The sequence below is a fragment of the Talpa occidentalis genome, unplaced genomic scaffold (assembly GCF_014898055.3).
Source record: "Talpa occidentalis isolate TD23 unplaced genomic scaffold, MPIMG_talOcc4v2.1 talOcc4.3, whole genome shotgun sequence".
NCBI classification, from domain to species: Eukaryota; Metazoa; Chordata; class Mammalia; order Eulipotyphla; family Talpidae; genus Talpa; species Talpa occidentalis.
The window spans coordinates 137909593-137926554 of NW_023603184.1; the positions used below are offsets into that span (position 1 = coordinate 137909593).

General features: G+C 55.5%; 1 protein-coding gene across 1 annotated transcript; it reads left to right on the forward strand.

Moving 5' to 3' along the window:
- The first annotated feature begins 1683 nt into the window (after positions 1-1683).
- Positions 1684-16400, forward strand: STK11IP (serine/threonine kinase 11 interacting protein). Its single transcript, XM_037524126.2, has 25 exons — positions 1684-1744; positions 1916-2001; positions 4567-4772; positions 4970-5044; positions 5315-5410; positions 5778-5885; positions 5996-6067; positions 7088-7214; positions 7433-7536; positions 7664-7759; positions 7954-7995; positions 8197-8343; positions 8475-8559; positions 9092-9418; positions 9524-9729; positions 10037-10153; positions 10242-10419; positions 12038-12268; positions 12381-12484; positions 13448-13545; positions 13628-13806; positions 14002-14083; positions 14292-14362; positions 14832-15073; positions 15684-16400. Exons 2-25 carry the CDS (start codon positions 1941-1943, stop codon positions 15831-15833), a joined length of 3204 nt encoding a protein of 1067 aa, XP_037380023.1. The 5' UTR covers positions 1684-1744; positions 1916-1940; the 3' UTR covers positions 15834-16400.
- Positions 16401-16962: the final 562 nt, after the last annotated feature.

Sequence of the window (16962 nt, forward strand, 5' to 3'; positions counted from 1 at the left end):
AGAATATTCTAGGTAAACATTCCTTTTTTTCTGTAATGGTGAATGGGATATTTTTCCCTTTCTGATTTTTATTTTTAAAAAAGGTTTTGTCTTAGTTAGGAGTCTCATGGTAGGGATTTATAAGAAATACACTCAAACTAACTTAGGCAAGGAAAAAATGCCCAGGGGAGAATTCTCTGGAAGGTCGCCAAGGCCTCCCCTGCAGACCAAGGACAGAAAGGGGAGTAGCCCTCACAAGGGGGCTGGAAAAAAGAACTGCTTAGTCTGCTGTTGCTGCTGCTCTGTGGATGTGTCTCTCTCCCTCTGTAGTTGAGCTCTGCTGTTCCTTTGTCCCACTTTCACATTTCTGGGAAGGGAGTGTGTGACAAATCTGACTACAGGGGCTACCCTTGAGAGTGGGTGAATTCTCAGAAAAACTCTGGGCTGCCCAGGCACCCCTGAAACAAACCTCAAAGCACTGCAATGTCCAGAACTTCAAAAGAAGCTGTCTCTTCTTGCCAAAAGGGTTGGTGTTGGTAGTTACAGAATGTGAGGATCCTCCCTTCCTGGTTCCAGGTGACTGATAAGCACAGGCTGACAATCATCATGGTTATGGGATTAATAATTCAACAAAAATATATTGCAGCCCTACTTCTACTTTAGATTGTGTGTTGCTTTTGCCCTTCATGATGTGCCTCCACTTTTTTAACTGCCTTTTAGGTTTTTGGCTCAGATCACACATAGTGTACCAGAAATGCTGAATTGTGTGGTTTAGGGGCATAAATTGCCATTTCAAATAGTATGGTTCTAGAAAACAAGGGCCTTCAAATTTTGTAATTTGGGATAATTTGATGTAACCCTGTTTCTGTCTCAACTGGCTTACATGCATTTTTGAAAATGAACTCGAAAGGGCACTTTATAAAAACAAGCCCTCTCAAAAACCAGAGATTTTGTTAAAAGACATTTTTTTCTTTATCTAGTTCGGTACTTGACGTCCGCATGTGACTTGGAGCCAGGTGAAAGCTATAATGGGAACTTAGGCCCCAGGAACTTTGGCTGTCTTGGCACCATAGTTACTAATTGAATGACCTTTGCAACAACCTAGCCTCTGTGAGCCTGTTTTCTCACGTTCACACCCCGGGGTAATAGTTGCAGGATCCGGGTGTGACGAGACAGAACAGCGAGGACAACAGGGCTAGGCACACGTGGGGCCTCGCCGCTCACTGCTGTGAGTCTGCCATCGCTGAAGGAAAGCGACTTTGGATGGAGACTGAGAAAAAAGTGTGCAGGGGACCCCAGAAGCGGCACCTCCGCCCGCCCCAGCGCTCCCGAAGATTCTGAGGCGCTGGCTTGAGAGCGCGCTCGCTCGCGACGAGCCCTTCCCTACTAACAAAAATTCCCTTTCTCCAAACTGCTTCCCCGCCCAGTCTGCAAACAGCGAGTCAGGTTTTCCTCCCAGGCCCGGGAGCGCGCCCAGCGGGCGTCCCAGGCTGCAAGGGGCCCCGGGCGGGGCGGAGGCTGTGGGGGCGACGAGGGGCCCAGCGCGGGGACCGCTTGGCTCGCCGCCTCCGGCCGGGCCCCGACGCCCCGCCCTAACCAATGGGACACGCCCCCAGACACGTTTGCATATCTTAGGGCGTGGTTCCGCCGGCGGAGGCGGGCCTTCCGGTCGCCCCCCCAGCTCGCCTTCCTTCCGGGGCGGGACTTCCTGTCCCTTATTGATAGGTGCCCGGTTGCGGAGCTGGTCGGAGAACGACACAGGAGGGTCAGTCTGGCTAAACCGGCCTTCAGCGCCTTGAAAGGGCACCGGAAGGACACCCTTCCTTGCTCTCTTCTCGCCTTTTTCTCCTCGCGAAGCCTTGGTTTGCGCGGAGGTCCTTCTCGGGCTCTGGGCATCACCTCCCACCTGAGGCGCTTCCGCTTCCTCTTTTCCTAGGCTCCGCCCCCAGCGTCCCGTGGCCATGACGACCGCCCCGCGAGACTGCCTGGTGTGGAAGCTCGCGGGGTTGCTGCGGGAGTCGGGTGAGTGGCCTTCCGATGGAGCGGAGGCTGGGCCTGGTGGGGTTGCTTCCTACCTTCCAGAGACACGCCCTCTTAAGAGTCACGGAGTGACAGCTCTGAACAGGTTACGGGTGTTTTGGTGTCAGAATGAATTTCTTCTCTGGGGTTGGTTTGCTATATTATACATTGGCCAGCAGTTTCTTGTCTTTGGCAGTCTAAGCCTTAGCTGTCATTGGAAGCCAGACTCTAGTGCCACTTCCTCCACGTTCTCTGAGTCAGGGACTGGTCATAAATCTTGTGACAATGTACTTCGTCTAGTTAAAAGCACGAGATTTGGAGTCAGAACCACCCAGTTTTTTGTCCAACTTGGTGAAGTTGCTTACGTTTTCTGAGCCTTACTTTCCCCTCAGTAGCAAATAGGTGTAATGATTGCACTTAATTCAAAGCTTGTGGGGATTCATTTTTAAATCACAAAAAGCATTTAGTACAGTGTTTGCATATGTAGTAAGTGCTTAAAATTGGTAGCTGTTATAATTTTTCCCTCAGTGGAAACCCCACGAGCTTCCACACCAGGGCACAGTGGAACCACAGTAGTTCCTGAGTGAATGTGTGGCTGGCTTTAGTTGTGCTGGAACAAGCCTTGGCCTTGAGATCATGCAGAAGTAGCAACTTGCTACTCTAATCTCTATAATTGCATTCAAGATTCTTCACTTCTCTGTGCCCCAATTTCCATATTTTTCTTATATTAGAAGAGCAGATTTATTAGGGAAAGCAACAGAAGAGTTAAAGACACTTGCATAGCTACAAGCAGGCAGGAAGAGCTGCCCCGAAAGGGACAGGTTTGCGGGCAGCCTTGAGGAGAGCTGCCTCCACTGAGGGAGGTCAGTGAAGAGAAGTCCCGGCAAGTCACGGCAGGCAGGAAGCTGCTGCCTGTGGAGGGAGAGAGTTGGTGAAAGGAAGCACCTGCATAGTCACAAGTGGGCAGAAAGATTGCTGCCAATTTCCGTATTTTTAAGAGGCAGTTAATAGTACTTCTGTTTAGGAGATTCTGATTTAATTTAAATAAGATAACCAAGTCTGGCTCTTATTACCCAACTAACATTGGCCGCCTTCTGTCACTCTGCATGCTCATTGATGAGATCTGTGGAATCTCTTTATAGCAGTTTTACTTTTTGGCTTGCATTATTATCTGTTCACATGTCTTAGCTTCTCTTCTAGACCTTCTTTGAAGGTGCGAAGAGCCCTTGAACCATATCTGTGTTTATCCTCAGTGTCTAGTATATTGAAAATCTTTCATGAAGGTTTGTTCATTTATTCTGCAAAGTCTGAAATGGCTCCAGAGGCTAAGGATGATAGAGGTAGCCAGAAAGAGATTTTTGTGGTGATGGTGATGAAATAGATTTGTATCTTGATTTGTGGTGGTAGTTAGCTATGTGTCAGACACAGGTGACAACATGGCATAGAGCTATGCATTCATATACCATTGTCATGTTTATATAAAATGTAACCATTGGGGGAACTGGGTGAAGGGTATAGGGTATTTGTGTTCCGCTTCTGTGACATCCTGTGCCTCTCCTTTTTTTTTTAGATTTTAGAAAATTTTTCCATGTCTACCTTCTAGCCAAACTTATTTTAAGTGTAGTGATGATTACTAAGGTGACTGAAAGATGCCATTAAAGGTGACAGTCTCATTGGAGAGAGCAGTTTTCTTTTATTATCTTTTTTTTTTTTTTAAAGATTTATTTATTTATTTATTTATACAAGCACTGGGTACAGCCAGAAGCACGGGAGGGTGAGAGAATTCACCAGAGCCAGAGCGGGGAGCAGAGCAGGCAGAAGGACCGAAGTACACTGCTGAGGGGAGCAGCAGGCAGCAGGAGAGGTCTGCGCGCCATGTGGGACCCTCCTCCGGTGGCCGGGGAGCAGCCGGGGATTGAACCAGCGCTGCAGAGGCTGTGGGCAGCTTCGCAACCCAGCGCTCAACCGCTGCGCCACCAGGGAGGCCCCGGAGAGAGCAGTTTTCATAGGGAGCAGTAATAATACTTCAGGGCTTTGATGCTGTAATGAGTGGTTATTTGTTTCATGAGATGCTTTTTATTTTTGTTTGAAAGTTTCTGTAAGTGTGCTATTACTTTTGCAATCAGAAGAATAACGAGAAAACACCAGTTGACTTTCATGCAAAATGAGTGATTGGCTCAGCATTGTTGCGTATTGAGAAAGCTTCCAGGAGGAGGCAATTCTCCAGCTGAACAGAGGAGAAGGGCAGTTATCAGAAAATGAGGGAGCTGTGAACCAGGGTATCTACATTTCTGGCACTGAGCAAACCAGGCTCTTCTGAGTAGAAGATAGAAGAAAATTTGGAAAAGCAGTTTGGGATCATGTATTAAAGTAATCTGATAAATCAGGAGGGTTTTTTTGAAGATAGAGGGAGGTGTTGAAAACTTTGAGCTGGCAAGAGATTGAAAGTTTGATCTTGCAGTGGAAGATCTATACTATGTGTTAGAGTGGGTGGATACAGGGGTCACAAAGGCTTAGAATAAAGGGGAAGACCCTTTCCTTTTCTCCTGTCTGTCCCTCTCGCTGCAGGAGACGTGGTCCTGTCTGGCTGTAGCACACTGAGCCTGCTGACTGCCACGCTGCAGCAGCTGAACCATGTGTTTGAGCTGCACCTGGGGCCATGGAGCCCTGGCCAGACTGGCTTTGTGGCGCTGCCCTCGCACCCCGCCGACTCCCCCATCATCCTCCAGCTTCAGTTCCTCTTTGATGTCCTGCAGAAAACACTTTCTCTCAAGGTTCTGGCCTGGGAACGGGGCAGGATGTATGAAGAGCCCAAGAAAGTAGTGGAGGCTGGGGCTAGGGCCGGGCCATGGGTGCAGAAGTCTGCAGGGCCCTGATCCACAAGATGGGAGGCACTGGTGGCTGCACTGAAGAAATGTTTAGGAAAGGGAGATGTGCCTGGCTTCAGTAACCGGAGTGGTTTTTCTTTTAGCTGGTCCATGTCCCTGGTCCCGGCCTCCCAGCTCCCATCAAGATTTTCCCTTTCAAGTCCCTTCGCAAACTGGAGGTATGGGGTGTTGGGGGATATTGTTGCACAAAACCCAGTTTGAAGCAGCCTTTTGGGGATGGGGAAGGAGATGGCCTTTTTTGGGGGGTGGGGGCAGGCCTGAGTGTGCCCATGTCCCTGCAGTAATGTGACATTCGCTCTCTTCCATTTAACCTGAACCATAGTTGGCTTTGTCATCTTTTTCCTTCTCCCTGTCAGGGGAAGTGGGGATGAGACCTCTGTTTTCTGTGAAGTTTTGTCCTACTTCCTCCCTCCCTTCCCTTGCCCCAGCTCCGAGGTGTCCCCCTCCACTGCCTTCGTGGCCTCCGTGGCATCTACTCCCAGCTGGAGACCCTGATTTGCAGCAGGAGCATCCAAGCATTATCAGTAAGTAGGGCAAGAGGTGGGCCCTGATGCCTTGTCCTGAGAAACGCAGGAGCACGCACTGATGTTCCCCTTCATGCCTCCTGCTAACAGTGCCCCCACGCCCTGCACCGTGCTCCCGCAGCACTCAGCTCCTGTCCACATATTCACCCTCACACCTACTGTCTTGTATTAAGTAGTCTGCTGTATTCTAGTGTCTCCCCACTGTGAACTCCTTGGGGGCAGGGCCATGGTCTTAAGTCCGCATCTTCAGACCGGACTCAGTGCACAAGGAATGAATGAATGGCTGGGTGAAAGAGAGAGCGTGGGTAGCCTTGGCAGAGGGAGGAGGGGAGAGTGGGGGGTGATGGCGCACCTGTCCCCTGCTCAGGAGCTCCTCTCAGCCTGTGGTGGCGACCTCTGCTCCGCCCTGCCCTGGCTGGCTCTGCTTTCAGCCGACTTCAGCTACAACACACTGACTGCCTTAGACAGCTCCCTGGTGAGGCCTCAGTGGGAAGGGGGTTTGGGCAAGAACAGGGATGGGCCCTTAGGGAGGGGAGCCAGTTGGCTTCTTTGGGGAGTCTGATTCTCCACCTCCCTTGCCCCCAGGGTCTCTTATCAGCTCTTCGCTTCCTGAATCTGAGTCACAATCAAGTCGAGGACTGTGAGGGCTTCCTGATGGTGCGTCTGAGCAGCCTGGCCGGGGTCTGGCACTTGGGCCTCTGATCGTTCTGCTCTGACTCTCTCTTCTGGATCCGGTTGCTTCCACCTTCTCTTGATCCCCAGATGAACCACATGCCCTGGGAGGCAGTACTGTTTGGGGGCTCAGGCGCTATCATAAGAAAAACCAGGGTTCACATTCCAACTCCCGATTCCTCTGTCACTTGGGGAAAATCACCCCACCTCTCGGCTTTTTCACTGTAAAGTGGGGTACCTACTTCTGTGGCATTGAAACTGATAATGCTTAGCCCAGTGCCCAGCACAGAAAAAAGGACCCTTCTCCCTGTCTATGTCTTTCTGCTCCCCATCAAAGAGAAACAAAGCTGAACACTAATTCAAGTGGTAACAACAGGTGTTTTGCAATAAGAATGGTTTATTGTACTAAATCATTGTGACATTTAATCAGTAGTAAAACTGTTTTAGTCATTAGCAAGCATCAGCATGAACTTAAGTTCAGTTTGTTCAGAGGTGACTGTTTTACAGGGAGCATGAGGGAGCGGGGGGCTGGAGGCGTTTTAGGAATGGGAACAGCAGGGACTTTAGGGGGAATGGGAGTTTACAAAAAGCAGAAAGGGGGGTGGGTCTGAGTGAAACCCATCTGGGTTTGCTAGCTGGTGCTTGCCAAGTTAGGCTCCTACCCTCCATGACTAGGGCCTTAGGGAGAGAGGGCCCTGTCTTCGGGTGTTGGCTGGAACAAATGTCCTTCTGGCAGCCTCGAGGTTTTCTAGGTGGGAATGTCAGGGGGCTGGAGTTGTCATCCTAGGGATGTGGCCTTGAGCTGTAAGGAACTACGCTGGTATTTGTTCAGGTCTTTGAATGCGTGTGCACATGTACATGTGTGTGTTCACACACACACTTGAGATCATTTATGCTGAATGCAGTCTTTATAGGCCAAGATCGAGGCCTAATTAAGAGTGCTCAGAGGAGCCTGACTTGAGTTTGGTCACAGAGGGCCTCTTTGTCACCCCCGCCTCCCCTTAGGACTTGTCTGAGCTCTACCATCTGGACGCCTCCTATAACCACCTGCGTTTTGTGCCTAGAATGGGTCCCTCAGGGGCTGCTCTGGGGACCCTGATACTGCGCGGCAATGAGCTCCAGAGCTTGCACGGTGAGTGGGGGAGGTGGAGGGCCAGGGAGTAGGTGAGGGTGAGGCAGGCATGGAGGAGCATAGAGGCAGCGTGAGGCCTGGGGCCCGGGAGTCCTGTGCCTCCAGAGCCTCATGTGGTCTTAGGACAGGTCTGAGGCTTGGCTTTCTATGCACCTGCCCCCAAACCCCCCTCCTGCCATCTCCAACCTGCCCCCCGCCTTCCCTCCTCCCTGTCCCAGGCCTGGAGCGGCTGCGGAAACTGCAGCACCTGGATGTGGCGTACAACCTGCTGGAAGGACACAGGGAGCTGTCTCCGCTAAGGCTGCTGACGGAGCTCCGAAAGGTGAGCCAGGCGCGTCATGTGACTGGGGGGCTTTGCACCCCCTCACCTCTCCTTTCTCCCTCCCCCAGTGCCTGTCTTCCCTCTGGAGGGCAGAGGCCCAGCTCAGTCTCCTCTTCCTGCCCCTCAGCTCTACCTGGAGGGCAACCCTTTGTCGTTCCACCCTGCGCACCGAGCGACCACTGCCCAGTACTTGTCACCCCGTGCCAGGGACGCCGTGCCAGGCGTGAGTGACCTTCCTGTGTCCACTTTGCTTCCCCTTTTCTTCCCAATCCTACCTTCATGCCTGCATCCTCTTGCCTTCCCACCCCATCCCCAGGCCCTGGGCTCCCTGGAATCCCCCAACCCGCTCCTGGCTTGGAGCTTCCTGGGGCATGCACCCCACCACCAATGCTGCCCCTTCCTTTTATCTTTGCTCAGTTCCTTCTTGATGGAAAGGTCTTGTCGGTTACTGATCTCCAGGTTAGTGCGGTGGGGGCTGTCCGAAGTGGGACAGCAAGGACATGTGGGGGGACCCGAAGGGAGGGAGCTCCTGAGGGCCGTGGAGGGTTTCAGGGCAAGGGTCTTCCTGGTCCCTTCCTCAAGGGGGTCCCATCTCGGCTACTTGGTAGGCCAGAGATGCTCCCTGGCTCTTACCTGTTTCTCCTCCTTGTCACACGCCAGACCTCCATATCCTCGGAGCTTGGCTCTGCAGCCCCCTCTGTGCCCTGGCCGGTGGGGACTACCACCGAAACCTCAGGGGGCCCTGACTTGAGTGACAGCCTCTCCTCGGGGGGTGTTGTGGCCCAGCCCCCGCTTCGTAAGGTTAAGGTAAGTCGTGTCCTGTGAGGTGGGTGCCTCGTGGGAGCTCTAGGTTGTGGGTGGGCTGGAACTAGTCAGGTCTTTTCTCTGTCAGGGAAGGCCCTGACCTGAGAGGCCTTTGTCCCTCTACCCACCCTCAGAGCCGAGTCCGTGTGAGGCGGGCAAGTATCTCGGAACCCAGTGATACTGACCCAGAGCCCCGCACTCTGGACCCTTCCCCAGCTGGTAAGTCAGCCCACCCCCTTCCCCAGCCCAGCACCCCCTCTAATCAAATTACAGTGGAGGTGTGGTGCCAGGGATTCTGCTTTGAGGGGAGTAGACATGTAGAGGGCCTCTTCCTCGCTCCTCTTGCCTTTTAGTTTGGGGAGAAGACACTGCTCCTGAGCAGCATTTTCCAAAGTGTTTACAAGGGGCGTTCATTTTGGGGGTTGTTAAGAGGCCATGTGATGAAAGGGCTTGTGGCCAGGACCCAGGGAGTGCTGGGTTAAACAGTCACCCGGTGTCCTCCCTGCACGACACCTCAGGACTCATGTGCCAGCATGGGCGCTGCTCTCCCCAGCACACTGTGTAACCCTGCGGCTGGCAGCCCGTGTTCCGTAGCATGCGCTTGGGACAGGCTGCCAAGGGGAGCCTTTGCCTCGCCCCCGCAGTTCCACACCCCTTTACTTCACCCTGAGGAGCCCCCACAGAAGAGGCTGGAGTTGTCGGGTGTGGTGGGGTATAGGCCCAATCAACCTTGTGCTCCCCTCTTGCCCAGGATGGTTTGTGCAGCAGCACCGGGAACTCGAGCTCATGAACAGCTTCCGGGAACGGTTTGGCCGTGACTGGCTGCAGTATAGGAACCACCTAGAGACCTTGGGGACTCCCGTTCTGGCTACCTCCCCGAACCCTACCCTCCGCACACGGCCTCTGGACACCCTGAGCCCAGAGCCAGTGCCGGACCCTGCGCCCCCAGAGGAGTCACTGCAGGAAAGGGCAGAGGAGATCAGGGTGGGGCCGGAGCCACGGGAGGAAGAGGAGATGGAGGAGCAGGGGAAGGAGGAGGAAGGAGCAGAGGAGGAGGAGGAGCAGAATGAAGTGGAAGGTGAGCACTGGGCCATGGGGAAGGCCTGGGCAGGATGCCACCCCCAGCAGGGCAGAGCCTCGGGTACCCTTCCCTCCTAACAGGGCCCTCTCTGGGTCTCCTCAGCGGAGCTCTGTCGCCCAATGTTGGTGTGTCCCCTGGAGGGGCCCACGGGCGTGCGGGGCAAGGAACGCTTTCTCCGGGTCATCGCCGGCCACCTGTTGGAGGTGGAGCTCCAGGCAGCTCGGGTCCTGGAACGGCTTGAGCTGCAGAGTCTGGAGGCAGCTGAGACAGAACTTGAGGCCCAAACCCAGACCGAACCAGTACCCGAGGTGAGTGGTGGAAGTGGGCTTCTGGAACAGGTGCTGGGCTTTCTCAGGGGGGCCAACTCTGGCAACACAGCTATAGGGTTTCAGGCACCAGACTTGTTGGCCTCTGGTGTGGAGGAGCGGAGCTGTGGGGCGCAAAGGCTTGACCCCGGGAGACTCAGGAGGCTGTGCCGAGGAGTAGCGATTCTGGGCTAGGTCTTGGATGTCAGCAGCAGCATTTCAGGGCTCCTGGTTTTCCCTCTGCTCTCAGTAATTCCCAGTTCCTCTGGCTCCCTCTGCTTTTTCACCTGGTTCCCCTCTTCCTGCTCAGGGCTCAGATCCGTCCCCCCAGACCCTCATCCTGGTTCTGCGCTTCTCCTACATCTGCCCCAACCGACATTTGCGTCGCTATGTGGTGCTGGAGCCTGACGCACAAGCAGCTCTCCAGGTGATGGGGCTGGAGGCTGGGGGGAGAGCGGGAACCTGAGGGCTGGGGTCTCTGTGCTCACGGCTGCGTCCGGCCTGTCCTGTGTTAGGAGCTGCTTGCTGTGCTGACCCCGGCAGCCATCACGGCTCAGCACCAGCTGGGGGGAGCAGGAGACCCACTGGGGGGCCGACTACAGTGTCTCCGCTGTGGCCATGAGTTCCAGCCAGAGGTGCCCAGGGGCGGGGCGGACAGTGAGGGAGGCCGGAGGTCTCTATTCCAGAAAACAGGTAGGTCCAAGCCCAGCCCTTGCCTTCCCTGCCACACACCTACTGCCATCTCAGGGAAAGTGGTTGTGAGGGAGGGAGTGTGGCCAGGGGCCCCCCGGGAAGGAAGGAGTGGAGGAGCAGGGGCCCAGCTCTGCCTAAAGGGAAAAATAAAGCCAACTGCATGCTGCATTTACAAAAGACAAAGAAGAAATTATATCCCCTTTTTTTCTCTAAAAGGCAGGAAATAGTCTCCATTTACATGGCTTCATTACTTTTTCATGACTTGAGGGCATTTTCCCTTCTTTTGGTGACATCCGAGAGAGCTCAGGGGCCTGCTGAGCACTGTGGTGTGGGGCAGGAGGCCGCCCTCTGAGCACTTTCTGCTGCTAAGGTGCTTTTCCAGTTGGCTTGGGTCATCCTCCTTAGACTGACCTTGTAAACCACGGGGCAGCTCTTCTCATTCTCTTCCTAAGACGAGAGATTTCCCCACTGCAGGCCGGTCAGCACAGTGTCTCTGAGGACTTGAAGACACAGTCATGGTAATGCCCGTGTGGACTCAGAGCCCTCTGTAGGCCACTGTCCTCTTTCTTGGCACCAACTGGTGCAGGAGTTTGAATTTTGTTTAGGGAATGGGGCCTTCTCCCTCATCCTCCTCCCTGAGCCTGCCCAGGGGGCTGTGGTGACCCAGCAGCACAGCCTACACCGTGGAAAGTGTCCCCTGTCCCCTGCCCCGTGGGCTCCTGGGGCCCTTGGGGCCCTTTTGGTCCCTTTGGTGGAGGTGTTGTGACTGGACACGCTCATGTGCTACGTTCTCTTCCCTAGCGCCTCCGTTATTTCATCTGAGCTCAGAAGAGAATGGCCTTGCCTCCTGGTGCTGTTAGGAGTTAAAATACAGCAACAAGCCACTGAGCCTGGTGCCTGGCACAAGGGCCTCTGTAAATAGTGGCTGCTGCCTCTCTCCGACTGCCCCGCTTGGGCTTGTTGGTGATACATTTCTGCGTTTCTCATTTGCAAAACCTGCCAGGGAGATTTTGACACCACTGTCAAAGGGTCCAGCACGTGCCCAGCACGTTGGAGAAACAGAACGTTTCTTCTCTCACTGCTGATCCCCGTCCTGGCTTTTTGCCAGAACAATCAGGATTCCAGCCCTGATTCCACTCAGCCTGACAGCCCTAGGAGATCGATACTGTCATCACCTCCATTTTACAGATGAGGCACCAGGCACAGAGCTCGCGGGCCTTGTCATTGCTTCCATCACAGCCTTTAAGTGGTGCAGACAGAGGTGGACCCAGGTCTGCAGCAGAGTCTTCCCTGCCCCCGTCTGTTGGTTTGAGATTTTCCCACATTGCTGCTACGGAGCACTGAAGTCCACAGCCAGCGCAGCTCTGTGCGGGGGCTGGAGAGGGCTGCCTGGAGTTTGGCCCTCTCTGAGAAGGCCTGAAATTAGAAGGGGGATGGGTTTTGAGGCGGTTGTGGGCCACTGGTTGGTTTGGCTCAGCCCTCCTGGAATGGGAGCCCAGTGGGTTGGGAGAGCGGGCAGTGTATGAAGCTAGAGCTGTGGGCCCAGGCGAATCATGAGCATGTGGGGTTGTGGTGCTGGAGAGGTTCATAGGTAGGGACTGCTCATGTCTCTTTCCAGATTTTGCTGCTGTGTGTCCGAACTGTGGGAGCGATCATGTGGTTCTCCTGGCACTGTCTGTGGCAACCCCTGACAGGGACCAGCGACAGGGAGAGCAAGCCCTGGCTCCCTCCCAGTCCCCCAGCTCTGGCCATGACCCTCCCGGGCACAGCGACTCCAGCAGCAGGACTGCCAATGTGCCATCTCAGGCCCCAGTCTCCCACGACTGCCAGAGTTGGAATTTCAGTCCCTGTGAGTACAGGTGAACTGAGATGGGCTGGCATTTTGTGGAGGGAAGGGGCACTGATGAGGGGTGGCCAGGATACGCTGACTGCTTCACCTGCCCTCCCCCCACCCCCCCAAGCCCCTGAGCACTGTGACTTCCGCTCTGTGGACCATCGACTCCGGCTTTTCCTGGATGTGGAGGTGTTCACTGATGCCCAGGAGGAGTTCCAGTGCTGCATCAAGGTGTGTGCCAGCCTGGCAGTGCCCATGCCCCACGGTGCCCCTTGCTCCCACCGCAGCAGAGTCAGAGTGAGAGGAGTTGCTCTCGAACCACCTGGTCAGGCTTCCGGTTTCGACTCTGTAGCACCTGCGTGGCGGCGAGGGTAATACCTCCCTCACTGTGCGGCAGCCGTGGTGAGGGCCTGTGTCTGGCCCAGCCCAGCACTTGGTACCCAGGCTCTGTCATTATCAGAAAGCCACAAGGTTATCAGACCCACATGCTTGCACCTAGCAGGACTAGTCACCAAGGGTCCAGAGAGAGTTCATTTTGCCCTGGATATCAGTTTCTGGTGTGAAAAACAGACCTCGATTGAGTGCTAAGATAGTGCTAGAATCAGGAAGAAGCCCTTGAGGGGCACCTGAATGGGCCAGGGAGGCCCTTCGTGAGGAGATGATGGCTAGAGCAACCTGAAGGATGAGTTATGGAAGAGGGAGGAAAAGAATGTTCTAGGTAAAGGAAGCAGCATGGAACGGAAAAGTAGTGAGTGGGAAACTACCCGTGATTGGGGGGGCAGACTGTGGGGTGGGGGACATGGAGGGAGGCTGGTGTTTGAGGGGTGGCTGAGGAGGCAGGCCAGTGCCAGTTCACGAGCAACCTTGTGTGTCTGCTAACGAGTTTGGACTTGATCCCAAGGGCTGAAAGAGCCTCTGAAGTACTGGAAGCCAGGGGTGGCAGTCAGTTTTGTGCTTTGGAACAGCCTGGCAGTGTGTGCGAGGTGGGTTGGATGGGCGAGAGGATAGTGAAACCAGCTTGGAGCATCACTTGGGTGTGAGTGCAGGTGGAGGCTCCGGGCTGGAGGGTGTGGTGGGTGCCCAGGCTGAGCAGGGGGAGGAGTGGCTTAAGGTGCTCATAGGTCACTTGGCTTTCAGTCAGCCAGTCACCTGAGGCCTCTCTTCCTGTTTCTTAGCAACTTCCTCTCCCATTAGGTGCCACTGGTTCTGGCAGGCCACCCTGGAGAGTGTCCGTGTCTCGTGGTGGTGTCTGACCACAGGCTTTACGTGTTAAAAGTGACAGGGGAGATCTGGTGAGTGAGGGGGGCCATGGCCGGGGAAGGGACGGGCCCATAATGGGTCTCACTCCACTCTCACTTACCCATCACTCCACAGCGGACCCCCGGCGAGCTGGCTACAGCCCTCCCTGGCTGTTTCCCTGCGGGATCTGAGTGGCATCGAACTGGGCCTGGCAGGACAGAGCCTGCGGCTGGAGTGGGTGGCTGGGGCTGGTGGCTGCGTGCTGCTGCCCCGAGACGCCAAGCGCTGCCGGGCCTTCCTCAAGGAACTCACTGGTGAGCGAGGGGAGGGGTGAGGCAGAGACGGGGCGGGAGGAGAGGGCTGAGTGGAAACAGGCAGGTAATGGTGTGCCTTCCTTCGGAAGTTTCTGAAATCTGGAACTCTGGAGGATGGGAAGGTGTCGAGAAGTGGGAGGTTTGGATAGACAAGCTGGAGTCTTTGAGGGCCCCTGTCCCTGCCTCTGTGTCCAGATGTCTTGCAGTCTTTGCCCCCCACCCGGAGGAGCAGCGTCAGTGCCACAGAGGAGGAGGTGACCCCGAAGCACCGGCTGTGGTGAGGTGATAGGGGGCTGAGGCCAGGCTTGGTGCCTTGGGAGCACAAGCCCCTCTCCACAAGCCCAAGCCCCGTGGGTCCCCGAGTACCTGGGGCTGCCGCCTGTGCCCTGCCTCCTGACCCAGGCCCGCCATTCCTCTGCTCTCCCTTGTGGAATGTCCCACCCCCAGCTGATTGTCCCTTTCTGGGGCTGCCACCTTCCCTGCAGGCCATTGCTGGAAAGAGACTCTTCCTCGGAGCCTCCCCGGTTCTTCTATCTTCGGGTGTTCCTGGTTGAAGGTGAGGCCTCTGAGCCCCATCTTGTCCCAAGCCACAGGTCAGGCCCTCAGCATCTCTTTGTGCTGAGTAGCCACTCTTGGTTCCTGGAATCGGGATTTCCTGTCTCTCTTGGGCATGCCTGAATGTCAGTGGCACAGTCTCCTCTCTGGGTAGGGTCAGGGGTACCCCCAGCCTCAGTCACCTGGACGCGTCTGCTTTCATGTCCAGGCTTTCTGTGACCTTCTGCTCCTCATTCTGTTGGAGGCCAGAATGGGGCCTTCTTTCTGGGGGTGGGGGTGGGGAGTAGGTTACTTTTGTTAGAGGTTTTGGGGCCTAGAGATGCCTGGAGTTTGGAAAGAGAGGGCTTTGACCCCCCAGGGCCTGGGCTGCTTTGTGGCCACTCAGATGGCATTTCCCTCCTCTTGTGAAAGGGACTCTGGGCTGACCTAGGGGTCAGGGCTCCTCTATGACCTTCCACTCTTTCCTCCAGGCCCTGCTCCCTGCCCTGTATCCCTGTTGCTGACCCTGTCCACCCTGCACCTATTGGAGGAGGATCCTGCAGTGCCTGGTGCAGAGCCCCCTCTTCCCTCAGCCTGCGGTGAAGCCTCGGAGAAGGCCTCAGGCCTGGGCCCTTATGTGCGAGTCCGGGAGCAGCAGCCGCTCAGCAGCCTGAGCTCTGTGCTGCTCTATCGCTCTGCCCCAGAGGACCTGCGGCTCGTCTTCTATGATGAGGTGAGGGTGCAGTGTGTGTGGTGGGGCTAGGAAGGCTCAAAATTGGGGGCAGTAGGAGGAAGAGAAAGTTACGGTGCTGTGAACTGGGCGGTTCCTTCGGCTGGACAGGCCATAGGTAGAGAGGGAGGCAGCTGTGGGCAGGATAGACACCCCAGTTTGGAGCCCAGCCTTGTGTTAGCGGGGAGGCCTGAGTGAGCACCGGCTGCCTCAAGTGTGTGTGGCACTGACTGTGTGCCAGCCACTTCATCTTGATCTCCACAGAGCAGGTCCCTGTGTTAGTCCTGTTACAGAGGGCACTGGGCTTCGCCAGCTTGCATAGGCGGTAGTGCCAGGAACTGAACCCTAAGCATTCCTTGGGATCAACTCTAGAGTGTGTTCTGGGAAACGGGGAGGTTAAAGAAATAAGATGCTAAATGTGGAAGTCCATTGGGACCTTCAGTGTTGATCCTGCTCTGTCTAAAAAGCACCAAGTCAGGATCTTTTATGAGGTGTGACACAGGTTTGGGGAGGGGATGAGGCCATGAGCCAGCAGGGGCTCCCCTCCTCTCAGAGATCCCCCTCCTTGTGCTGTGTGACCCTCCGTGAGTCATCTTTCCCTCTTGGCTGCCAGGTATCCCGGCTGGAGAGTTTCTGGGCGCTCCGGGTTGTATGTCCGGAGCAGCTGACAGCCCTGCTGGCCTGGATCCGGGAGCCCTGGGAGGAGTTGTTTTCCATTGGACTCCGGACTGTGACCCAAGAGGCTCTAGACCTTGACCGGTGAGGCCTCCCCGCTGGCCCCGGGCTCAGGAGCCATGGCTGCAGATGTTTTCTCTCCAGACCCCAACTGTGGACTTCCGCAGCTTTGGGGCCTGGGCCATTGAAGTCCCCAGTGACCTGTGGTCCCCAGGCAGGACAAGAAAAGTGGGCAATCTGGCCTTGGGGACAGGCTAATGGTCAGTAGGACCATTAGGACCTGCACTCTTCTCAGGTATCAATAAAGCAGTTCCATGCCAGACGTTAGGGGTGTTCAGTGTGTCACGCGCAAGGCCTGTCATTCCTCCTCTTGAAACAGAAACCGCCCTGCCCACAGCTCTTCCTTGAGGGGCAGCGCAGGCAGCCTCACTTATATGGTGAGGCCCAGCCTCCAACCCTGCTCTGTCCCAGATGAGGGGGTCAAGTGGGGCTCCTGACCCAGGGGCTCTGGTCCTCGGCCAGCAGCTCCTGGCATGTGGCCTGGCATGGAAATTACTGCCTGACAAGTCCTGGGCCAGTTGGAGTCCCACTTTCTCCAGTTGCCATTGGGAACTAATGTGGTGCTCCGCCTGTGGGGGATGAACAGAAGAGGGCCTGGGGAGCGGGCATGTGGAGCAGGCTGTGGAGGGATGGCGGGCATCTGGCAGCTGCCACTCCTGCCTTCTCTGCTCAGTCTCGCTTGGATCGAGCCCATTCCTTGACCTCTCTCCATGGCTACAGCGATCGGTTCAAGATGCTCACCTGGCCTGGTTTGAACCACCAAGGCCCAGCCTCGGGTGTTTTTGGTGCACCCCAGAAGGAGGCAAGTTTCCCCCCACGAGGGTTGCTGAGAGGATGCCCCTGGAGCCGCTAGGCCTGGGGAAAGCTTTCGGGAAAGTGGAAGCCAGCAGAGAGAGGAGGGCAGCTGAGCGGTGGATCGAGCATCACAGACCCTGGTGGGGTCTCTGGAGTCCCTGGGTCCAGTTGGGGCTGACGGGAGGTAACCCTGGGGTTTGTGTGAGCTAAAGGAGCCCCCTCTTATTTTTTTGACCTAAGCTAACTTGAACCGAATAATGAAAGTGTCCTGAACGCACTAGCCTCATCTGGTCTGTGCCCTCCTCAGCAGGGAGCTGGTGCTTGCACCTGAGTGTGGACACTTGGGCAGGGATGTGGTGGCC